The sequence below is a fragment of the Acomys minous genome (assembly GCF_964271855.1).
Source record: "Acomys minous genome assembly, chromosome: 4".
In the NCBI taxonomy this organism is placed as follows: domain Eukaryota; kingdom Metazoa; phylum Chordata; class Mammalia; order Rodentia; family Muridae; genus Acomys; species Acomys minous.
Genome location: NC_140486.1, coordinates 14,034,274 through 14,059,402, shown reverse-complemented (window position 1 = coordinate 14,059,402; position 25,129 = coordinate 14,034,274). Strand labels below are relative to the sequence as shown.

Sequence of the window (25,129 nt, the reverse complement as noted above, 5' to 3'; positions counted from 1 at the left end):
GGTCACTATCAGACTTTAAGGTAGGAAAACTGTGCTGTCCTCAAGTTTATATCTTTGTGTTAACAGCTCATGTACAAATGGGGGAAATGTCTCTTTTGGATTTTAATCCTTAGGTGGAGTTTTAAGTTAACCCTCCTAACACTTTGCATCTATTTGATGAACTCAGCCGAGGAGTTCTTCTGAGTGTTGGTGTGTCTCTGGTCCTGTTGGGGAGCCTGAGGCCTGGACTGTGTTCTCGTCATTCTTTTCACGACAGGAGCCTAGCGTGGAAGCCTAGAGATAATTCTTTATGTAGTAGAACGATTAGACCCCCTCCTCCCCCTTCTCTCCATCATCCCTCTCCTCCCCCTCCTCCCTCCCCCTCCTCCCCCTCGTGCTCTGCAGCTGTAGTACCCGGGGCTGGTGCTTCAGGCTGACGTCTCGTCTGTCCACAGGTATTGTGCTTGTCGCCATCAACCCCTACGAGCAGCTGCCCATCTATGGACAAGATGTCATCTATGCCTACAGTGGCCAAAACATGGGTGACATGGACCCCCACATCTTTGCTGTGGCAGAAGAAGCCTACAAGCAGATGGCCAGGTGAGCAGCGGCTCAGCTCGGGAACTCCCTGAGAAAGGGGCAGAGAGGGGAGTGTCTGCGTCGCTTGGTTGCCGTTGCTCACAGCGTGCTGGCACTGGGACTCAAGAAGCCTCTGGAAAGAAACCCCCCAGGTGTACCTGGAGAAGAGAGCTTGCTTAGATTTATTTCAGGTTTTGAGCAGTGGAACAACACCCTGAATTTCTCTCTCCCTGACCGCTTCTTGGCTTTCTGTCCCCTCCTTGCTGCTACTGTAGAACCACTTCGCGGCATCACCGTTCATTGAGTGCGGCCCTACCCACATCCTCTCACCGGAGAGTCCTGAAGAAACAAGGACTCCTTGACAGCTTCTTGAGGCAGCAGGCATTGCAGGTGGAAATCAGAACTGACTGCAACGAGTCTTTAATGTACTGACAGCAGCTGCCTTTAGTGCTTTTCAGTTTCTAGCCTGGAAGAGGAGTTCTGTTTGAGTGCTTGAGCAGCCCCCCCCCCAACCTCTCTCTCTCTCCCTCTCATGTGTGTGTGTGCGTGTGTGTGTGTGTGTGTGCGTGTGTGTGTGTGTGTGTGTGTGTGTGTGTGTGTGTTCTAAGCACTAGGTGTGTATCTGTGTCACCAGAGAATGGGCTTTGTGATGCTCTAAATCTATCCAGACACAAGGAGCGGATGGTGGTTTTATCAGTGCCTGGGGACATGCCTTTCCCAGTTAGTTCTATGGTGCTGGATCCTTGCAGACTAAATGTTTCTTGCCGCAATTAGAATGTCTCTGTAGAGCCCCAACATCGCAAAGCCTTTTGGGTGGGTGGACTTTCAAGGAGTGAGTGATTTCGTAGAAGGAGAGCCCTACTCCAAGAGGTCTTTGCTTCAGTGAGTTTCAGAGTGTAAATTTTAGCCCAATTAAATATTCCATGAGGGAGGGCTTTTATTGGGTTCCTTACTAATTTATAATATTCGTATCGCACACAGCCGCGTATGAAATCTCCTTCATTAGAGAAAGCAACTATAACCATTCATTCTAAGTGATCAAAGAGCTACCACATTTAATGAACAACAAACTGTAACTGTGTGTCCAAAACGTGTGACTGCCACCTTCGCTGTGCTCCAAATTCACCTTCTAGGGCTTGACCTCTTGACAGTTGGTATGGGGAAATGGTAGGTGTGGTGTGGTAGCCAGCCCACAGCCCTGTGTGGGTCACTGTGCGATTCTTTAGAGTGGCCTGGCCAGGGTCCTATGCTTGAGGAGGATGCACTTGCTTTGTTTGAGGATGCTGAAGGTCTGACCTCTTCTGATAGATTATTCTTTATGGTTGTGGGACAGAAGGTTGGAGTTCCGTGCTGCTGGACTGTCTAACAAACAGCGTTCCAACAGCAGGTGCAGAGAGACACAGACCTCTCTCCTTGTTCTTCTATGGATGTCACTGACTGGGCTCCCAATCTCACTTAGGAATTCCAGAAGTTGCTGCAGATCAATCAAAGGTGTTATATTGTTGTTGCATTAAGGAGTAAGTTCTTCTTGGGTTAGTTTGACTGAGAACAAGTCCTGATTTTAACTCTCCTCTTCCCTCTCGTTCTTCTGACTGTAGTTTGTGGTTACTGGCCTATTCGTAATCTCTGTAATCTCTGTTCCACGTGTCTGCTCTGTCACTCCCTGGTGCTTGTGTCTGTCCTGTCTCTCTGTATACACTTGTCCTGTCCTTAACAAAGGGATTTGCTCTGTGTTTATTGAACAGCACAGAAAACATGATATGGGAAAGGAATAAGGAATTCTTTACAGAAATATAAAAGAATCTTTTAATGGGGGCTGCTTTACTGACCCAGATTGAACCAGAATAGCACACTAAACTGCATACAGAGCCAGCATACAAACATGTATTTACAACACGTGTGGGGTGTTTGTTTTGCTTTAACCTGTTGGCTGCTTTTAGAAGATGCTTACCATAATGCCCCTCCCCCATTCCTCTTTCTCTCTCTTTGTCTCTCTGTCTCTCTGATATACACATATGCATGTGCGTACACACACACACACACACACACACACACACACACACCAACAAAACAAAACAAAAACTTGGCTAAGGCCTTGGAAGCGTACATAATTTAAGATTAAAGTTAGGCATTCAGTTAGATTTGTAAAAGCTGACTGCATGAGCAATCCAAGGCAAGCAATGTTGGTTACAGTGTTCTCTTGAAGGCAGATTAATCTTAAACAGGCCAAGCAGTTTGAGAAGGACGAACAGAGTCCAATAGGACAGCAGGTTGAGTGCGTAGTATGAAACAACTTCAAGGAGTCTGTTGTATTAGAGCCACACTGAACAAATGCTCAGTCAGGGCACACTTCACAGGCAGCTTTGAGCTCCATGGTGGTCCATAGGGAGGTGTGAGTTACACGGGTGAGCCCAGGCAAGCGGGGCTGTGGAGAGCTTTGGTCGCTGGAATAAGCCAGGTGTGCTGTTACTGTTAAAGAGGTGCAGAGGCGGTCAGATGCGCGTGGGGTATGGTGCACACCTCCACAGCAGAGCTTCTCTCAGCCTTTGTGGATACGTTCCGAGTCTCCACACGTGGGCTACATTTTGCTGGGTTTACAAATCATATTTAGGCACAAAACTGTTTTCATAGACTCTCTCAGGGGACCAATGTTCCGTGAAGCACTGTCTGTGAAGTGCTGGCCTGGAGCGGCAGGGGTGCTTTAGCTGTTGGATAGGAACACGATGCGACGTATGTGCTGCTCAGAAGAACAGCTTCTCTGGGGGGGGGGGTCTTGTTACATAACGGCCTTTTCCTTCTCTGCTGTGGTGCCATTCTCCAGGATAAGAATGCTCTCTCGTGAGCAGACTCATTTGTTGTAGAACTAACTGGGTTTGTCATGAGTTACTCACCTACCTATGCAGACAGCAGAGAATGAACAGTGAGACTGTGGTCCAGTGTTTCCTGTGCCACACACTGACCCCCTGAGACATGGGATTGCTGCTTAGGAACGTACAAAAATAATTAACACGTTGATGTATTTGTTTATCACAGTGTCACACGTGATTCAATACCCCTGCGACGCTGGTTAGGACTCAGGACACCGCTCCAGGGTCTTTAAATCAGATAGATGGAGTCTGAATCCAAGCCAAATGGATTTTCTCAGAGTGTCATGCATGAGTCAGGACGCATGCCACTTCCTGAGGCTGGCTGCTCCCATGAGCTTGCCGAAACAGAGCGGACTGTGGCCTCCAAGGCCACACTGAGGGGGTCTTGAAGAAGACATTTTCCTCAGAGGTGTAGAAGTACCTCAGATTCTGCCTTGAGTTTAGTTAGGTGCATTTCCCAGCCTCGTGGGGGGGGGGGAGTGGTCATGTTTCTGAGCTAGCAGGGTCTAATTCTTTTTAAAAAATCTGTTTATGTTTTTTTTGAGTTGCTTTCCTGAAATTGAATAGGAACACTGCAAAGCCAGTCTGTTTGCTCAGGTAGCCAAGGTAATTGAGCACCCAGCACTCCCCATCTGTCCGCTCAGTGCTGCCAAGGCGTGACTAATGAGAGATGGAATGGCCAGTGCCTGGAACTCGGGGGCGCGGAGTGAAGCCGTGTGCACCTCTGGCATGCCTCCGGGCAGAGGCAGAGCCCGGGCAGTGCCCAGCAGGAGCCTTGCCTTCCTGGAGACAGAGCTAGGAAGGGGAAAGCCTGTGTTCTAGTTCAAGGCCTTCATCAGGCTCCTGAGAGGAAACATCTTGCTTAGCTTGGCTCCCCGCAGTGCAGAGAGTTGGGAGAGAATGGGAAAGCCTTCCAGAGGAGTGTCCATGGGAGAAAGCGCCCCCCAGTAGGAAGCAAAGGATAGCCTCCCTCAGGCACGAACCAGGATGACGCCATCGGTGGTGATGGGAGACTCCTCTGTTGTCACTGACCATGGAGAGTTTGTACCTTGGCTCCTCTCTGCACAATGAAGGCCCAATGGGAGAGGAGGAAAAAAGCTGTGCACTCAAGCTAGAAATGACAGACCTGACAAGTTTGTGGTCACTGAAGTAGCGTACTCTTGTGTGCATGACGCTAGACTAGGGATGTGGCAGTATCTCTGTTAGCCACAGATTTGGGAGAACTTGAGATGGTTTGAGGGGAAAAAAACTGACACAATTATCTGTAAGCCAAATTCACAGCTTGCTTTGAGATCAACTTTTATATTGAACAGTATGTTGCTTACTTTATTTGTTTATCTTATTTAGTTTAATCTTTATTAGCTTCTTTGTTGTGGTGCCTGGAAGCCCGGGGTATAAAGTGCTCTATTTATTTATTTATTTATTTATTTATTTATTTATTTATTTATTTAAATCTTTATTAGCTTCTTTGTTGTAGTTCTAGGAAGTCTGGGGTATAAAGTGCTTTCTGGTGGAGCCTTCATCTTCTCTTAGTGTGAGAGCGTCATCAATGGACCCGGACAGGGATAGGTTTAGTTTTGCTTTGAGGCACTTGTGTGCATGAGGATCTAGGCTCCCATCCTAGTGACCTTGTCCCTCCCGAGGGACCGAGTGTTGAAGGGCACTCCCCTCTCTCTTCCTCCTGAGCTTCAAAGTTGCCTTCTTTTAAGGAGAGTGCTGTGTTTTGTTTTGTTTTTTGAGAGCGCTGTTCTTGCCTCTGAGACAGTTGTTGATGGCTCTCATAGTCTCTGTGGCTTACATGTTAAAGGTGACAGGTCGCATCACGGACAGCTGCTGAGTATGCGGGAGGAGATACCGGGAGCGTAGTAAGCGGGCAGCACAGATTGGCTGGATTCCGTAGTAACACACAACCCTGACTTGGTTGGCACTGATCGTTGCATGGAGTTTTATTTGCCTTTCTATCTTTGCAAGCGATACTCTTGGCTGTACTAAGGCTTGGTGCCAGAGGACCTCCAGATAGTAGACCCAGAGCAGCTCTTTAGTTTTTTTTTGACATTGTGTATGATTTTAAATCCATGTCCTGGGTGTTATGCTGTGCGCTGATTCCCCCCAAGAGGATGCAGATATTCTTCAGCAGTGACACATTTGCAGTGTCTCCTTTGTGTTGTTAAATCCCAAATCACAAGGAAATGCTTACAAGATACTTCACGGATGGTCTCTATTTTATCTGAGCATTATAGCACATTAGAAAAGTGCCTCCAGCATGACTGCATGGCATTAGAATGCCAGGTGGCTTGTCCAGCAAGGACCTCTGGGTGTCATGTGACCATCCCATCTCTCCAATGCATCCCTTTTCATCATCTGTGCACTAGGTTTTCTACATGGGAGGAAGTTACTTCCTGCACCGGATCTCTGGGAAAGGAGACACAACATGTTCACTCTAGGCCATCACTTTGCCTTGTTTTCCAGTGAGTTTGTAATATGTAAACTTGTGCCCCCTCTCAACCATGCTCACGCTCAAGGGCTGGAGGGGTCACAGCTTCAGTCTTTATTGACTGGCTGTAATGTCCATATTAAATACAACTATATATATTGGGCATCTAGCTTGGCATATTCTGATTCATTTATGCAACTTGCGTAACTACCACCATGTTCATGATAACACTTCCTTTTCTCCAAAAAGTTTCTTGAGATAAAATCCATCATGGACACTTTCTGTGACTGTAAATTCTAAGCACCTTATGATTTGTTGCCCTTGTTCCCCGAACTTGTGCCATTGTTTGTTTGTTTGTTTGTTTGTTTTATGTGCTAATCAAGATTCTCTGGTATATTCCATGCCTGAAATTTCTACGATTCCTTGAGTGTCTCTTTTTTACATTTACATACAAATGTGACCTTCTTAGCTTCGTACGTGTGCAGGTTTGGTAAATCTCTTTTAGGCTCTTTATCAATTGAGAATAAGGGCTTGAGATCTCACCCAGTAAGAACACGCACCTAGTGTACGCAAGGCTCTGGATTCGGTCTCCAACACCACATGTGCACACAAGAGTGTGTTACTCTTAATGAGTCCCCACTAAGTAGAGGGGACAGCCAGTTGATTTCTAGTCTGCTTCCAAACGCCATTCGTTTAATCTGCTAGAACAAGACGTGAGTCAGGAACTTAAAACAATCCAAAGTCCCTCCAAAGCCTGTGCATTCGTTCGCATGCTCAGGTGTGCTCTGGGTTGTCCTGAGCAGGTGCAGTAAGTAGCACAGACCCCAGTCAGCATCCTGCCTCTGCCTTGTGCTTCAGCTACCCTGCTGAGCACCACAAGAGTGTGTGAGTGTGTGTGAGTATGTGTGTGTGTGTGTGTGTGTGTGTGTGTTCCTTCTCGAGCTCCAGCAAGGCACTAAGGGTTAAAATGTGTGAAGTGACTGAGCCCAGTGTTGGGTTGGGCTACACAGAGGTGGGCTCTTGAGCTCCTGACTTTATCCCATTTAGTCTCATTATATAGCCTTTTCTAGTGTCAAAGTCAAGTTTGTCACCCCCCCCCCCCCGAAACGAATAGTGGTGGTGACATGTAAGTAAGATTTCTTTTTTTTCAAGGTGTCAGAAATGTTTTTCAGTGAAAGCAGCTAATAGAATCTGAAGTCTTACAGAATGGAATGGCATTTCTATTTATATCACGGCCATGCCTTTCATGCAGTGTTAACCACTCTTTCCTTCTCAACTACATATTTTCACCTTTATATCCCAGAAGACAGAACAGCTGCGAAGTGTGTGTGCTGACATGCCTGAGTGCAGTAGGAAAAAAAAAAAAAGATGTATGGAGCAAGGTGGCTAAATCCCTGGTCCCAAGGACAGGAATAACAACTGGTTTTTCAGACTACAGCAGTGTGTGTGTGTGTGTGTGTGTGTGTGTGTGTGTGTGTGTGTGTGTGTTGCAGGGGTCCAGGATGACAGGGTAATAACCGAGCCCTGCAGGTTCACCTCACTGTAGTTGCTGGTGCATCTTTGTCAATATAATGTTTAGCTTATGCTACTTAGAATTAAACAGGTTGATAAGTACTAGTACTTAGCGTGACCAAGCCCAGGGCATTCACTGAATAGGAGGAATGGTGGTCATGCTACTGATAGTAATGTATGATGTATGCCATGATAACACAGGTACTGGGAGAAGAATGCAAAATTGAATTGGTGTTACATGCCTTATCCTGTGGGAGATTTGAACAAACATCTATTCATCCCAGATAAGGCACCAATAGTAGACCAAAGAAATTATTCCACCTAAGCCTACCTCAGTGAAACAATGAGTTTCTTTAGGCACCTGTAGGAATGTAGGTGAAAGGTTGCTTACAGGAACATGGATGACTCTTCAAACAGCAGCCCCCCCAGCATGGGTGACAGCTCACAAAAGATGCATCCCTGGGGTTGTCTGAAAATCTTACACTTCTGAGAGTCTCCTCCTGAGAGTCTCCTCTCTCCAGTAATTATCACCCTTAGGGAAGGGACCTTGTGAATCTTGTAAGTTTCAGGAACTTCAAGAGACTTGTGAGTTTGCTTAGTTCTTCATTTGTAAGCAGCCTCTGCATGATAGAATGTTCACATTCAGAAGCAATTGCTATACTTTCTTAGGATCCCTTGGCTGGCAGCCCCAGAACTTACGTTACTTTGAGTCTAATGCATGAAGAGCCATGCATGGCTGGCCAGTTCTATGTGCCCAGTGAAGTTCTTGCATACTTTCTCCTATGCTCCTATTTGGAAACCACGAGTAACTTTTCCAGTTCTAGGTTTTTTGTTTGTTTAGACAGCCTTACTTTGTAAACCAGGCTGTTCTCTATGTCACTGAGGCTGGCCTTAAATTTGCTTCAGTCCTCCTTGGTGCTGACATTATAGGTATATACTTCCAGACCTGGCTCTACAATTCTGATTCTAATCTGTGCAGGGTGGCATGGTACTATGATTAAGTGTGTTTCTTGTCATACATGAAACAGCAAAACATTTCAGTTTACTGAGCTGGGAAGCTGAACTTTGAGCACCCAGGCATCCTGGCAGCTGTGTCTGAGTGTGGGCAGTACCACCCTTTGGGTGAGGCAATCTTTAAGATTGATCCAAGGAACAGCCATCTCTTACAGTGCAGGAACCGCATGCTCGTCCACTTGGCCTGTAGCCAGTATCTTGAGCGAGCTGTCGCCTGAGACCTGTGGTAGACGCCAGAGCCTATGGTAGAAGCCAGAGAATGGCTCTTCACCAGTGGCCAGGAGGATGGACTACAGTTATAGTCAGTGCTGTGGTCTTCAAACTGCTTTAGTACATCAGAGTTGTGAGGATGCTCCAATTAGTTATGTGTGGGAAACATATTAAACTTTGAAATATCATCTGTATATGTATAAGTGTGTAATGATATTCAGCGCTAGTATTCCCAGACTCCCTGTGATGGATTCTGACCATCCCCTCAGCCTTCATGCTCTGCTGGGTTGCTTTTGACCCCTCACTGTGATGTCATGATCCAAAGGCATGTTTTGAGCAAAGAAAAAGGTCTGGGAATTTGTAAACCAGTTAAATGGAAGATCCTCTGATCTTAGCAGCTGCCCCACCTATTGAAGTTGGTCTCAGTGTAGCTGCACTGGAGAATCCCCTGGGAAGACTGAACTACTGAAACCCAGGCCTCATTATAAGATTGCGACTCAGCAGAGGCTGGGCGCGGGCATCTGTCGATGCTGTCTCATGGCAGGGTTGAGAAGTGTGCCGAAATTGCCCACTTGGCCCAGCTATCCCAGACTTGAGATGTGAGAGTCCTCTGTGAATGGGCAGAGGGTTGGGAAGACTGAAAGGTGGTGTAGTGTGGCCAATGGGCAGGCCATGTGTGTGTCCTCCAAAACCTCCGGGGACAAGCTTAAAACAACAAATGCTATTTATGTCCGGTCACCCACCCATGTTAAAGATCAATGGTAAAGGAAGCCCAAGGAGCAACACCTGAGGCCAAAAGATGACAGAAATTAATTCGCTCATCTCCACATTCCCAGAACCAAAGAATAAAATGCTTCGTGATCGAAGACTTAGTCTAAAATTGATGTTCCTTTTTTTAAAATTTATTTTGTTAAAAAGGGAATTAACCTTCTTTCGAGAGCAAACACCAAGAATACACAGAATAATGGGAGTTCTTTTTAGATTATGCCTTGAGCCCAGTAGCAAAGAGGGAGAAGGAGGAAACCTGAGCGCCCAGTCACTCACTTTTCTGATTTCTGGTCTTTCCTGGCTGAGACCAGCTAGTGTTCCCGAGGGATCGCTGGAGGCCTGCCGATGTAGTGTGAACTAAGCAGCTCTCCTTGTGTTTAGCTGTCCTAGGTGTCAGGGAGTGCTCTTCAGTTGGGGCATTCAGGATCAATGCCCACTCTGCTTTGGTCATTGGGCTCCCGGAGCACCGTTCCATTTGTCACTGCCCATATTGATCCATCATCATCACCCGACACGTACAAACTCTAGCTCAGCAGTCCTCGGCAGAGATTTTTCTTCACGTTTGTATGGGGTTGTCATTTTCGCAGTATAGTTCATTTTACTTTCTTAACATTTATTAGAGGCTCTTATATTTTATCCTGAAGAGAGAGAGAGAGAGAGAGAGAGAGAGAGAGAGAGAGAGAGAGAGAGAGGGAGGGAGGGAGGGAGGGAGGGAGGGAGGGAGGGAGGGGGAGAGGGAGAGGGAGTGTTGGTGCGGGTCACAGGATGTGAGGAGTGTGTCTCTTCCTGACAGAGAAGGCTCTTGAAGTCACACCATCTGGGACAAAAGGTTTCTTCTTCAGCACCTTCATTCTTTGGTGTGTGTTATCCAGCATGGCGGTAACTTGCAGCTCTCTCTGGACTCTGTTGCTCCACTCTTCAGAAGTACTCGGAGGTGACAGGCATCTGGCTCCTTGCTACTCGCTCCTGCCCAAGCATCTGCCTCTTTATAAAGCATCTGTGTAGGATAGATTAAGCTTTGTCGCAGGTGGAAGCAGTCTTGACGGGCTTTACCCTTGGGGCACACCATGAATACCTTGTGAGAGACAGTTTGGAGCCTTCCTGGGCTTGGAATTCAGGAAGCCTACCTAGGAACCCCACCGTGGCTATTGTTTTCCTAATTGACCCTCGAAGGGAGAAGGGACCTCCCTTTGCATATGACTGGGAAGAGGTAGAGAGGAAGAAGAAGACGCGGAGAGAGAGGAAAGGACCGGACCAGCTCGTGGGACTGAGACACCTAAGGACCCGTCCTGCCGAACGGATTCCAGGAGGTTTTAATCTTCTGTCCCTTTAACTTTTTTTTCCTTCTTGTATATACTAGTTGGGTTGTATAATAAAGTTTAATTGTTAATAAACTGAGCCAACACATCTGGGAAAGACCATTTAGTTTTAACTCTTGCTGGTCCCACTGCCATCTGCCGTGTGATAGTTTACCCTTCTGACAGGCTTTATTGGGTGTACGGTCCAGCCTTTTCCAACTATCCCGTCCTCCGTTGCTTTCATACTTGACCTAGACTTCCAGACTTACTCTGACTAGAGTGGAGAAGTGTGGCTCTGCTCCATTCTCCTGAACATTTGGGAGTTGCATTACTAGATACTTAGGGTGTTTGCTCATAAGCTGACCCAAATGCACTTGTGTCTGTAGACTCCGGTCGCACGTGGTGCTGGTTGGCACCGCAGTGCTGTAGAGTATGCTGTGGGCCCGCCGTGCTCATAGGCGCCTTGTAGCATAGCTAAGTAGCCCTATCTTTGCTATAATCCAGGCTTTGTGTTCTTTTTGACCCTATTTCTGCTGGAGAGTTGATCTGATGAGGTGATGTGCTTAGAATTAATGATGGCGTTCTTTAGCACCCTAGTGGTCAATCGCTGAAACAGAATGTTTTTTTTTTTTGGTAGGACAGATCAGAGGTGCTGTCTTAGCAGAGTCATAGGACTAGAGCAATCTCTTGCTCTTGAGGAGGAACACCCTGTTTAACATTGTCTCTTTGACAGAGACCATTTCTACCCCTGGCATCTCCTAGCCCATCCCATGGGTTCACTGTGCACTGCCTTCCATAGCCTTGTTCTGCTGTCTCACACAAACCAGAGGGCCCCAAAGCTGAATCCAGCCCTTCCCTCAAGATTTGCCTTTGTAAGGCTGTTCTGTAGCACCCCCCCCCCCAACCTGTTCTAAATCTGAGAGGTTGGTGGTAAAGGCTCTAACAGGGAGAATTGGTTCCTTTGTTCCTGCCCCCTTTCTGGCTCCCCTCAGCCAGTGGGACCCATATCATGCCACATTCTGAACTCTCTGTGGCCATGATGTTTATTGAATTTGCAGACTTGGCTCACAGTAGCTAAGTAGAAATTAATAGACATCAAAACATCCCATCTCCACAGCAGCTGGCAGAATTTCAAGACAGTCATGCCCGGGACCAAAATGTTTTATTTTGGTCATCAAAGACTGAACTCTGTGGCACTCTTCATTCATCTTTGTCTTCCTACTATAAAAATCGTAATCTTCTGAGACAGATTAATGTCATGAGTTGAAAAAGGAGAATGTCATATAAAAGAAATGTGGGAGAGAAAAGCATATTAATATGCTTCAAAAATATTTCCCCACATTGTTGGTATGCATGATAATGAGAGGGAACGTCCCTGCTATCCTAAGTGATGGATGAGTGCTATTTAATCAACATTAGGACACGGCCACAGCTTTATAGAGTTGGCCATAGGACCATGGAGAAATTACGCACCTCTAAGGCACGTGGCCAGTTGACAGAGATCCTATGAACCTGGAAGTCATGCTTCCAGCTCTTACGCTGTTAACCAATTGGGTACAGGCCTGTGTTCCTGATTTTGGAAACTGGTCAGTTATAAATTCTGTCCGCTGAGACCAGGGAAGTAGGAAGAAGGAGGAAGAGGAAGCTCTTGAGGAAAGAAGAAAAAATAAGGGATTTATTTGGGAGTCATCATATTCCAGATCTCCTACTCCTGAAATCCAAAGCTGAACATAGAGTGCAATTCAGGGAGCTCTTGGCCTATGGGTTGTACCTGGATTGGAGTTAGATCTCTATTGCTGTGAAGAGAGACCATGACCACAGCAACTCTTATCAAGGAAAACATTTAATTGGGTCTGGCTTACAGTTTCTGAGCTTTAGTCCACTATCATCATGGTGGGAAGCATGGCAGCATCCTTGTAGACACGGTGCTGGGGAAGGAGCTGAGAGCTCTACATCTTGATCTACAGGCAGCAGGAGGAGGCTGTGTGCCACACAGGGCATAGCATGAGCATAGGAGACCTCACAGCCCACCCTCACAGTGACGCACTTCCTCCAATAACCTCTTAATAGTGTCACTCCCTATCGGCAAGCATTCAAACTTATAAGTCTATGGGAGCCATACCTGTTCAAACCACCACTGTATCCAACCTTGGTAATTGATGGTGTGTAGCGGGGAGAGTGTTGGGAACGAGGAAGCTACCATTCAGGTACAGCCCTGAGGACAGTCAACATCTGGAGCTCTGAGAGAGGAGGAGGAGGAACCCACGTGTAAATTTCCAACCTAGTGAATGACTCTCTACTGAGCCCTCTGCCTCAGGAGCATTTTGAAACCTGCATTTATGGGGGTGTCCCCCTTTTTGCCTGACACAGAGTTGGAACAAAGCACCATGTCCCTGCATGGGCATTGGTCAGGGGTATGGAGCCCATTGTAGTAGGGTAGGGTAGGGCTGTGTGTCTACGGGTCGGGTCGAGCCCATCAGGCAGTATGCAGCCCATAGCGTAATTATTAGCTTTCGTTGTAACTCTCATATTGGTTCTGCATTTTAGTTTTTGACCTCTTATTCTTCCCTTGCCCTGTAGCTATTCTGTTAAGGCTAACCTGTGGAGTGCTGAGGCGCTGGGGTAGAGGCCTGGGTCTGGAATCCGACTCCTCTTCCCACTTCGGGCTCGCATTGTTCCTCCACTAGTTCTGTGTGTATCTGTGGCTCGTGCCTGGACTCTGGGGTGGATATGAGTGTCTAGTTGTCATCTCCAAAGTGTGCCCCAGGCTCACTGTCTAATTCGTTCCTTCAGTGGGGAGTTTTCTCAGCTGCAGCGCGGCCAGTCTGCAGGGCAGTCAAGCGTGTTGCAGCCTTGTTGCTACTGATGGCTGCTCAAACAGGGTCACCGTGCAGGGGACACTTCTCCCCCATGGTGCACCTGCTTGTCCCCGTCTGTGGCCTGTGCATGCAGGGCCAGTGCTGGGGTTTAGATGGATGTGGTCTTTGCTTTCCTCTGTCTGCGCATTTCCCTGTCCACCCTGTATCTGACTGGCAGGCTTGGAATTTTGAAATTGTCAGGACAGACAAGCAACTGTGTTATATTAGTGAGCTGACTGCCCAGAGATTCTCCGGCTGGAAATATCCATCTCCCTGGCCTGTCACTTTGTTTAAAGTGTTACCTTTGCTGTCAGCTCCGAGTCAAAAGCTATTAAAATATGCATATTCTTGAAGATGGAAAATGCCATTTAAGTCTCACCTCTGAAATGTGATTCAGGTCCCCCGCCGGCCTTCCCCTGGGCCGCAGCCGCAGTCCCTGAACCGCAGCTGCAGTCCCTGAGCAGGCCTGCACCTCCTCTGTCTGTCTCTACTTGCAAGACTGTCCTCCGCTGGCTGCCTTAAGATAAATAATTGTAGTTTCTGAAGTGCTGATGGGAATGAGCCAGCAAGATGGAGAGCTCAGGCAGAGGAGCGGAAGCCGGTAGTGTAGGTGCTGAGTGGAGTGATGGAGCGACTGGGGTGCCCCTCGGGGAGAAGATGGGGGCTTCCTCTGTAGCTATGGGGAGCAGGAGCAGAGGTCAAAGGTAACCCAGTCTACAGAAGCATCATAGTTTCCTAAACACTTTATTTGCTTGATGTTTACAAGAAAATTACTGCTGTTCCTTGTCAGTAAAAACACTGTTCTATCAGAGTTAAAAGTAGTTTAAAAGTAGTTTAGGTTGAGTGCCTCTGAAGGTCCACGCCTACCTGAGGAGCTGTTGACGGTTGATGGCTGGTGAAGGACCTAGGGTCACTTAGCTCTAGGAGACTGGTCATGGAGATCTGCCTGATCCTGCACCTGTGCAAATATGGGTGGCACTAATTGGACTCAGCGGGTTAAAGCACAAATGAATACATAAAAAAATTATTAAAGGCAAAAAAGGTTTCTTTTCTTCTCCTTGGTGGGGCGTAAAATCGGAACTGCTTCTGAACTTGCAGCCAGTGTAAGCGGGTTGCTACAGTGGACCAGAAGTTGAGGAGCTGTGCTGTCATCGTAGCACATGGCAGGATAAGTAATGGGCAGATGTTACATTCCTTGCGATGCTGATGTCTCCTATAAATCCCTGGGCTGGATGGAAATAAATTATACACCTTTAAAGAACAGGGAATCTGCAGCTGAACTGCAGTGATTAGTAAAGCTGGTGCACCTAAGGTGGCCGAGGGGCCAAGTGAAAGGATTGAGTCTTAAGGGATGTGTGGCGCTGCAGGATCTTCTGAGGCCCTGTGCCAGAGGGGCTTGGTCAGCTGGATTGGGGCATTGAGGACATAGCCATATCCCTCCCACCCTGGTCTGGGATGGGAGTGGACTTTGCTCCCATCATGGCTACCTCACCCCTGCCACAGGTGGGGAAGAGACCCTGCAGGGAGAAGATGGATAGAAGCACGGACTTGGGCAGCTACAGAGCTTCTTAGAGGGTTTGGGGGGGGGAAGCATTATTTTTTAATGAAACTGAGGTACTGGAGATGAAAGGGCATTTCCTTCACTCCATATTGAGTATATGTGGACTCCATACTGAATGTACTTGTCAAAGTAAAAATAACCTATGCCCGTCAACTAAAAATGAACTAACAAGATAAAGTTGTCAGGTAAGAGACACCATTCCCGGTGTTGCTGCTAAACTTAAAGAGAAAGAAGTACCCATGGCCAGGGTCCCACCTCAGGGCTGCTCACTTTGGCCTCATAGGAGCTGAGGAAGTCCTTGAGCCCAGTGCACTTAATGTTTGCCCAAGATGGGCATCATATCAAACCATTATGTGGAATTAGCTTGTAGAGCAGTTTTCAACGAAATGGTTAAAACTGGCCTCCAAAAAGCTGGACCGTAGTACAAGAAAATGTTGATGAGGAGAATAGATCCAAAACCTAGTAGTCTGTTTCATGGAATGTCTTAGTGTTACTGTGGCTGCGATGATGCACCATAACCAAAACCAGCTTAAGGAGGAAAGAGCATTTGCCTTACACTTTCATATCATTGTTCATCATCAAAGAAAGTCAGGATAAAAACTCAACATGGCAGGAACCTGGAGGCAGGAGCTGATGCAGAGGCCATGGAGGGTGCTGCTTACTGGCGTGCTCCTCATGGCTTGCTCAGCCTGTTTCCTTAGAGAACCATAGACCACTGATTCAGTGGTGTCCCTACCCACAATGGACTGGGCTTTCCCCAACACTCACTCAATTAAAAAATGTCCTATATATAGGCTTGCCTACGGCCTTATCTCATAGAAGCATTTTCTTAACTGAGGCTCCCTCCTCTCAGATGATGATAGCTTGTGTCAGGTTGACATAAAACCAGCCAGTACAACTGACCCCAAGGGAAATGAAAATATACACCTATACAAAGCATGATTCATCATTGCCTAAAGTGGAAATAGCCAATGTCCACCAGCTGAAAGCAGATTAGCAAGATGCAGCCTATGTATACCATGGAAAATTATGTTTTTCAGAAGTTTATGGAAGTACTGACATACCATAATATGAAGGAACCTTGAAAATACCACTGAAACCAGTTGGCCACAGAAGGCAATATGCTATATTTCATTTATATAAAATGTCCTGAGTAGACAATTCTGTAGATGCAGAATGTTCATCAGGTTATGGGGGCTACAGGCAGATGTTACCACTCTGTAAGCATATGAAACACCAACGTGTTCCACAGCTTACCTGAGCAAATTGCATGACATGTGTGTTTTAGCGCAAAAAACATCAACATCCCTGGAAATAGAGTGTTTGCAGTTTGGAAAGTGGGTAATAAAGGGGGTCCCTTGGAAAGTTTCATTTGAGACCTCAGTAGGTGAGGTTCAGATTGGTTGGGTGAAGGCAGAGAAGCAGGTGTGAATGATTTTAAATTGTAAAGAATCCCATCCAAGATTTGTTTGGAGGTCTTCTAGGCAACCAGGACTGTGCCAGGGTCCCCAAGAATTTTAGTATGTTCTAGAGTAGCACAGGGTGTACAAGCACAGCCCTGAGAGAGCTGCCTACCAGCCCAGTGTGTGTTTAGCACTGATGGAAATCTGAGGAGCCATTTGCCATGTCAGAGATGAGGAAAGAGTGAGCCTGGTGAGCCCCATGGGAGTGGATGCCAGGCTTCTCCCCTTCATGTGTCCTCAGAGGGTGTGGCTGTGTCTAATTCAATAGAAGTCCTTATCATCCACCGAAGGACCACTGAAAGATGCTTACAAGTACAATTTTTAGTTTTATAAATGGTTTACACTGCAAATAGATTTCAGGAATTAGAGTTATTAAAGAAGGACCTAAAATGGCTTTTTCAAAGAAATCAAAACAAGCTGGGTTATTTGAGGATTGTTTTAATCATGCTCCATTACCCAGCACCCCCCAAACATACAATCTCAGGACTTCAAGTTTCCCTTCCAAAGGAGTAGCCAGTCACCTGCATTAAAATAACCACTCTACTAATGGAGAGCTGTTCCTTAATTTTGACAAAAGAAAGTTTGCTTTTTCAGAAGAGTTCTTTCTGTGTCTCAGAGCACAAGGTCAATAAATATTTACATTTTTTTTCTTTGCCAAACCTCCTTTCTAGGAAGAGGCAAGCATCCCAAGTCTGGCTCTATGCACAGTAGATGCCTGCCCCTGGATTTCCCCTCCTGTGTAAACGATTAACTCCACATCAAGATCATGCCTCAGGCTGTTGACATTTGGGCAGTTAAGGACTCTCAATTCAGGAACTGCAGCCTTGGTCCTCATGGGTGCTCCGTTTTCTGAACCCTTGGACCCTTGATGGTCTCTGTAATGGAATGCAAACACCCTGCTTTGTTTAGTTGTAGTTTGCCCATGCTTCATTGCAAAGCCCAGGGTGTTCCTTAGCTAAAAGGTAAAGACTTTGCAGACAGTAGAAGCAGCTGAGCCCTTGCCCACCCCCACCCTTGAGAACATGTTTGTCAGCATTTAGAGCAAAAAAAAAAAAAAAGCCAAAGAGGAGGAAGCTCAAGTCAACAACTCTATTCTTGGTAGCATGTCCATCCAACATGGAAGAGCACAGCACCACCCCACTTTTTCCTCGCCTTACCCTCGACTATGGGCCCAGGCACATAGCACGTCATCAATTATACATGTCCTCTCATGGTTCAGATGTGTTCATTTCCATGGATGTGTGAGGATGGTGAATTCCCTTTCCTCTATGGCAGTTCCCAGGTCTTTGTGCCAGGGAAGGTCTCCTGCTGGGCTGCTCAGAGAGCGGTGGTAAAGGCTGTTTCACTGGGCTAGAGTGAGACGAAGAACAAAGGCAGCACACACTCGGCTGTCCGTGACGATGCTCTGAGGAGGCTCAGAGAATCTGGGATTCTGCTTCTGCTGCTGCAGCTAAGAAATGAACATCTGCAAATCCTGGCCCATTCCATCGCATCCTCACCGTGTTACCCCCTAATGAAGGAACTGGGAAGGCCGTAGTACTTGGCTTTACAGTCAAGGAAACTAAACTGCAGGAACTGACTGTCATTTAGATGTCTGGCCCAGAAGGGCCATCTGTCTTGTCCAAGGGCAACCAGCCCTTGAAGCTGTAGAAATTGTCCCTGTCACATACTCTTGTGGGTTTGGGAATGGAGTGGGCAATAGTAACAAGGATCTTACCAACAAAGTCACCAGAGCTTTGGTCTGTAAAGAGAGTGAAGGATTGTTAGCTGAGAGTGAGCTCTCAGCAGTGGCGGGTAAATTAAGGCTTTAAATGTAATAGAATAGATTTGATTATGGTGAATTTGGCATTTTTGTGTTACCCAGTTCTGTTTTCTTGCTAACTCCTTGCTGTGCATGTGCCTACATGAACGTATGTGTGTACATGCAGGTACACATGTGTTCTGTATAAAAAGGCACTTGAGAGAGACCAGGAAGCTAAGCCATCAATAGACACACTGTGGGATACAGGTAAGATCTTTGACTACACTCTCCTCAGCAGAGCATTGACAGATTTTTTTCTTTGAATGATGCCGTCTGCTTTTGCCAGAGGCTGCTAGTGTGGAGTTCAGCCTCTGACCTTAGTGTTCTCTTGTCTTTGTCACCTTAAAACTTTAGATAGCTTTACATGGGGAGGGATGCTGTGAAGTAGAGAGCTAGCATTTTCTAGATGGCACCCATCAGATACTATACAGATCTTGTGTGGGTGATAAAAAAAAAAGGACCTTAATTTTAGTTTTTTCTTAGATAGCTCTCTGAGATTTGGCAAGTTTTCTTGCTAGCCTAACAACTGATTGATCTGCTTTTTATTCCTGGGTCTCTTCCAGCTCACTCCTGTGAGCCTTTTGAGGACTCAGATGAGTTTATAGACTTTATGGATAGAATTCACTTGTGACATGGAATCCACAGATGAGGGACATTGTACCAGAGAGACCAGTGAATAAATAAGTGCTGTTGACGAATAGCGCTGATGGCTGATGTGGGTTGTGTGCCTGCTTTGAGTTCTGCCATTGCATGAATTATCAACCAGGCTCTCAGGCTCGTTGCGTCTGCTTGAATGCCTCTGTCTGTAGCGGGTGTTTCACAGAGACGCCTCTGGGAGGTCAGATGCCTGATGTAGTTGAAAGGAATGGGGAGGAAAGAATGTTGCACTTGATGTCCGAGTTGGGTTCTGCAACTTTTGTGTGGCTCTCAACTTTTTTCATTTAGAAAAGAAGTGAGAAAAGAATCAGCTGTAAGAGGAGGCCCCCGGAAGGAGAAATGTCCACTTTCAGGAGAATTTTCAACATGGGTTGCAAAGGTGATCTTTGCATTCGTCTTCAAGGAGCTAAGCAAAGAAGCAGGGGAAGGAGGGAGAGGAGGAGAGAGAGGCGGGGCAGAAGGGAGCATTTTCACATGGAGACAGATGGAAGAAGGAGGTGTGGGCTGAAGGATGAGCATCAGTAATCCCGGAACATAAGGATCCTGTGTCACTCAGAATGGACTACTGGTCCCTCGTGATGTGCGTCGCTACTGGTTCTTCCTGGATAGTGAATGAAGTTTGACTGGTCAGGTCGATTTCTAGTCTCCCGGCTCCTTGTTGCTCCTCATCCTACCCTGGACTTCCTAAGCCTCGCATGTCACATGGCATTCCCTGGGTTCTCACAGCTCTGTGCATCTTGCTGTAGTCTGAGCCTTGGGATCTGCAGGTTCCTGCTGAGGCTCCACAGCATAGAACCTGCTGGAATTCTGACCCAGACTCACCCTGCAGGCAGAGACCGAGCCACCCTAATGGAGCCATCCTTTGGTATGATCAGACAAGATCCTTTCCTGTGCCACAGTCCCTCTCACCTTTTGTTCCTGTGCTAATGCTGATGCGGTGACCAAAGTGAGAGAGGCGTGGGTATGCTGAAGCCTGGGCTGAAGCTGGGAAAGAGGAATCCCTGGGGTAAACCACCAGCCGTTACGTAATCTGTGGTCAGCGAGGACACAGTTCCTCTCATGGGGCATTGGCTACTTGATGTAAGAGAAGTGGACAATCAATACTGCTGTCCTTCACCCTCGCCCCCAGTTATGCCTTCTCAGAGAATCGTGAGATACTTTAGGCTACCCCAAGCATTCGCCAGATGGAGATAGATGTGGTCCTCTTACTGTGCAGTCTGACACAGACTCAGACCTCTTCCTGCAGGCCTTGCAGAGAAGCCACTGCTCGCTAGCATGCCTTTTCTCCAAGAGGAGTATAGGTTATCTGTCCCCCATCGCATCCCATCTTGGTGCCTTAGCTCCCAACCCCTTAAGTGAAGCATCTTCTGTCCATTAAGTCCATGAGGAACTGAGGTTCACGTACATGTTAGCATGAGCCTTCATCACTTCTCTTCTCCTGATTCTGTTCTTAGAAGCTATTTACTTACCTGAGTCCTTTATCTGCCTCTAGAACACTCGAGTTCTTTTTAAGCTGGAATTCTGTGTCATAGGTACCAGTCCCAAGGCAATTTTCTTCCTTATGTTTCAGGCGTGTGCATCTGTTCCTGGAGAGAGCAATCTATTGCATTTTTAAAACTCTATAGGAAACACAGAAGATGGAACACTTACCATTGCAGTTGAATGAAGCCTACAGCAGAATTCATGTATTAGGTTTAATGCTATTCATAATCATTGCGCCGCATAACTTAGTCATAGATATCAAATAGCTAACATGAATGGGTGTAATTAGTAGTGCTTTTCCATAGCCTAGAAATATTTTGAGGTTTCTTTCTTTTCACCCATAGTATCTGTTCATTCATCATGAAGTATTGGAATACCGACGGTGCACTAGGCACGCAGCAGTTTATTCGCAGTGTGCCTTTGTGCTCTGTACTGTTTAACCGTAGCCGTGCGTCCTGAACAGGCCGTTTCGGCTCCTGACACCACCATATGCTAAGCCCCTGCCCTCCCCACCTCACCCCCCAGTGTCAGGCCCGTGAATCTGGAGACTCTTGCTTTTAGGGCACTGGAGACAGAAAATCATAACCTTGAATTAAATGTGCGAGCCTTGCAGCAGCTGCATAGAGGAGATGGAGAGGCCTGTGGAGTGGACACCCTAACATAACCAAGCACGGTTAGCTCCTCCTCAGCCAGCCCCTTAGCCTGTGGAGTGGACACCCTAAAATAACCAAGCATGGTTAGCTTCAGGCTGGGCTTACAGGTGTGCCACCATACCTGGTTACACTCGATTTCTCTAACTTCACAACTGCCCGCCTGTACTGCTTATCCAACCCTGTCATTTGGGAATATACATCCAGCTAACGAGGAAGCCGCTTGATTTTCTAGGTGAGCGATAAGAGCCTATAGAATGAAAAGCAATGGCCCCTGTTGTTTGCGGCCGGGAAGAGCAGTCAATGCCTAAGGACTGTTTTAGTCCCTTCCAGCCAGTTTTTAAGCTGTGTTAGTTACATTGTATACAGGCTAACATCGGCAGTAAAGAAGCTACAGGTGTTTGTATCGCCACACTTGGCTGAGCATATCCACACAGTAACTAATTAAACAAAGCTCCAGCATGCTTCCCAAGCCCATGGCATAACAATGGAGTCTCTTATGGAATTTAAAAAATCCGTCTCCAGGTCCCAAGCTACAGACTGTGACTCTGCTGGTCTGAGGAAAAGGCCATCATAAGTGTCCCCGTGTACACCCAGGTTGGAGAATCTCAGAGGTGTGTCTAGCCTTTTGACTGTGTGGTGTGACATTGTCACTTACAGAGCTCATACTCATGAACCAAGTTATCGAGATTCATTGTTGTTGTTGCAAAAAGAAACCTCATAATGTTTTAAGTAAGTTTACAACTTTGTTTCAAGCTGCATTCATGGCCATCGTGGGCACTTTAGCCCCAAGGCTACAACTTAGACTTGACTACTAGTGAGCAAGTGATTTTTCTCTGTAGTTGTCAGAGGCCATGCCTGCCTTCTGCTCTCTGAATGCTCTGGACATTATGTTCCTCCATGACCACTGCCTGTGTTCCTCTACCATTTGTACCCACCCAGCATCACTGCCTAGACTAATCTCTGGGAATAGGTCATGAAGCCTCGGAGTGCTAAAGATGTCTCAACCATGGGTGCGCTGATGAGCGCCTGGACACATTCTGGGAGTCTTTGGAAGTATTTCTCCAGTACCAGCGAGTCGGGAGTGGTGGACCAAGGGCATGAATAACATTGACAAAGACAAACCATGCCATGGTGGGGCAAAGAAGAGGGAGGATGGAGAGTAGAGCTCAGAGGATGTGATCTAAAAATACCAAGGCAGTACAGCCATCCTGATTTCATGCAGGAAGAAAGAGAAGTCCCAAGGATCCCCTGTTATTTCTTCTTTGGGAAGTAAAGAAGAGCAGAGGGGTTGGGGAACTGAAGAATTCCACTCTGGACACAGAACCTTTGGGATATCTTGCAGTCTCCACATTCAGTTGCCCAGGAGACAGGAATAACACAGGTGTTGCTCTCAGGACAGCTCTGGGATGGGAACGTGGGTTAGTTTCATGTCTGATGCTGTGATAAAATATCCTTGTGCACTTAGGAGGAAGAGGGATTATTTCTTCCTACAATCCCACCTTATAGCTCACCACGGTGGGGAAGTTCAGGCAGGAACTCGAGGCAGGTAGTCACACCTCATCCAAGAACAGAGAGAATAAATGCTCTCTGACTTTCCTGTACTCACCTCGAATTCTCCACTCTTGTATAGTTTAGGATGCCCTACTAGGGAATAGTGCTACCCACAGTGGGCTGGGTCTTCCTGTAACGATTAACAAGACAGTCCCTCACTGACATGTCCACAAGCCAACCCAATATAGATGCTCTTCTCTGAGACTCTCTTCCCAGGTAGTTCTGGGTTGTGTCAAGCTGATAATTAAAGCTAAGCAACTCCTGGGAAAAGGTGAGCTTCCCGAAGAGGCCACCTGGAGAAGTGAGGGTGATGTTCAAATTTACCTTCAGGGGGGCCCTAAATTTAAAAGATGGAGAGAGGGCTGAAGCAGCCTGTAGGAAATGAAAACTCTTGTATTTTTATTGGCGAGTCAAAGGAAACCAGTGGTAGTAAGGAAGAGCTTGTATCCATCAGGCCCAGACTCTTAGGTCAGGCCTCAGTCAGCCTCTCTGAAGCTTTCTCTCTCCTTCCCTGCTTCACCTAACTTTAGCTCCAACCTAACGTTCCTCTCCCCAGCTTGCCTGCTCCTCCATGTTTCCAGTCTCTCTCTGCTCTAATTCTCCACTCACTGCTCAACAGGTTTTTATCGCTTTATATTAATATGGGCTTGTTATTCTACCTCAGATTGTTTAGTTTTGTTGGAATTTATTAGGGCATGCAGGAAACAACATTGCCATTTGGGTTTTTTTTTTTTTACTTTTATTTTTTTTCTTAATTCATTCATATTACATCTCAATAGTTATCCCTTGTGTCCTCCCATTCCTCCCTCCCTCCTGCTTTCACCCTACTCCCTTCCCCTATGACTGTGACTGAGGGGGACCTCCTCCCCCTGTATATGCTCATAGGGTATCAAGTCTCTTTTTGGTAGCCTGCTATCCTTCCTCTGAGTGCCACCAGGCTTCCCCATTTAGGAGACATGATCAAATATGGGGCACCAGAGTTCGTGTGAAAGTCAGTCCCGAATCTCCACTCAACTGTGAAGAATGTCCTGTCCATTGGCTAGATCTGGTTCGGGGTTCGATGTTTACTGCATGCATAGTCCTTGGCTGGTGCCATAGTTTGAGCAGGACCCCTGGGCCCAGATCCGTCCATCATAATCAGAGCCAGGGCCCCTTTGAGTTGAGTAGGTTTCTAGGACCCTCTGGATCCTTCTATTTCCCCATTATCCCATGCTTCTCTCACCTAAAGTCCCAATAGGATGTCCTCTTGAAGTAGTCATCCTTCCCAAGTTTCCCCATAGCTTCTTGGCAAGTACCACTGTCCATGGTCCTGACACAGATAGCCTTGTTGAGCAGTTTGTTCCTATTTGCCAGCATGATGGTTTCCCACTGCTGCTCTAGCAGATGCTCTGTGTTTCCTTGGTGTTGCTGGCAGTGTAATTAGAGAGTAGACAGCAAGAAAGAGTAGATTGATTATCTGTGGAGTAAACTGAATATGCCCTGACACTCAGATTTGCAGATGATTTGTCACTATACAGCAGAGTGGCTGAACAACTTGTGGAGCTGGTGCGTCCTCTCTGTGCTTAGGTGAAACCAGACATCCTCTCCTCACTGATTTACAGCTGGACTGGGTACTAGGAGCCTACGCAGACGATGCCCTCACTTCTCATGGAGACGTCAGTTCAGAGATTTAGATTTGTGCCTGTCTGAATGGGTAGCACCATTCCTGCCATGAGTGACCCATGAGGGCAGGGATTACCAGTTTGATTTTACAGGCAGAAAACTACATAACAACTCAAAGGGGCCCTGGCTCTGAGCTCAGCATTTGCCACTAAATGTGACAACTAGGTCCCAGGCTAGTCTTGTGGTATCGTCCAGGTGCTGGGCTGCCCAGCCAGGTCCTCTTATCTGAGATTATTTATCATGAAAGTCGGGACTTAGGGCATGAGGTAGGTGATTAACACCTTGTAAACTGTGGAGTAAGTGCTGTGATGTGGGGAGTGTGGGCAGAGGAGCTGACAGTCAGCCAACCAGTGCCGAGGATGCCTAACTGGTGTTTCACCTTGTGTTAGAGCTAGATTTACTAACACTGCTTGCTTCATTATACTAGAAAGGAATGGTTATAAAGAAGATGAAGAAGATGCAGAGTAGGCCATGGTTTAGGTTCTAAGGGGAGAGAAGGTTAGCAACATGGAGGTTTCTGTAGTTTGGTAGGAGAAGTTGAGTAGAGGCCTGCATGAAGAGAGCCCTGGCTTTCTATTTCTATGGGCTTCCTAGGTCTTGGCATCAAGGGTGCTAAGATTTAAGGCCAGTGCCTGGAACTCGTAGATCATCACAACACATGCTAACTTGTGGCTGGCAGAGCATAGAGTGGGAGGGTCTGAGATGCCAGAGCTAGCACCTAAGTGTGGGTGGGATACCTGACGCAAGTCACAGCCAGGTGGGTTGCTGGTGAGTCTGACC

At 46.9% G+C, this 25,129-nt stretch overlaps 1 protein-coding gene across 2 annotated transcripts in view; it reads left to right on the top strand.

Moving 5' to 3' along the window:
- The window catches only part of MYO5B (myosin VB), a 291,416-nt gene that overhangs the window by 124,062 nt on the left and 142,225 nt on the right, over nucleotides 1–25,129 (top strand). For both annotated transcript variants that reach the window (XM_084781005.1, XM_084781004.1), the window contains exon 4: nucleotides 435–579. In XM_084781005.1, the coding sequence (XP_084637131.1) occupies nucleotides 435–579 (145 nt within the window). The remainder of the gene's footprint in view (nucleotides 1–434; nucleotides 580–25,129) is intronic.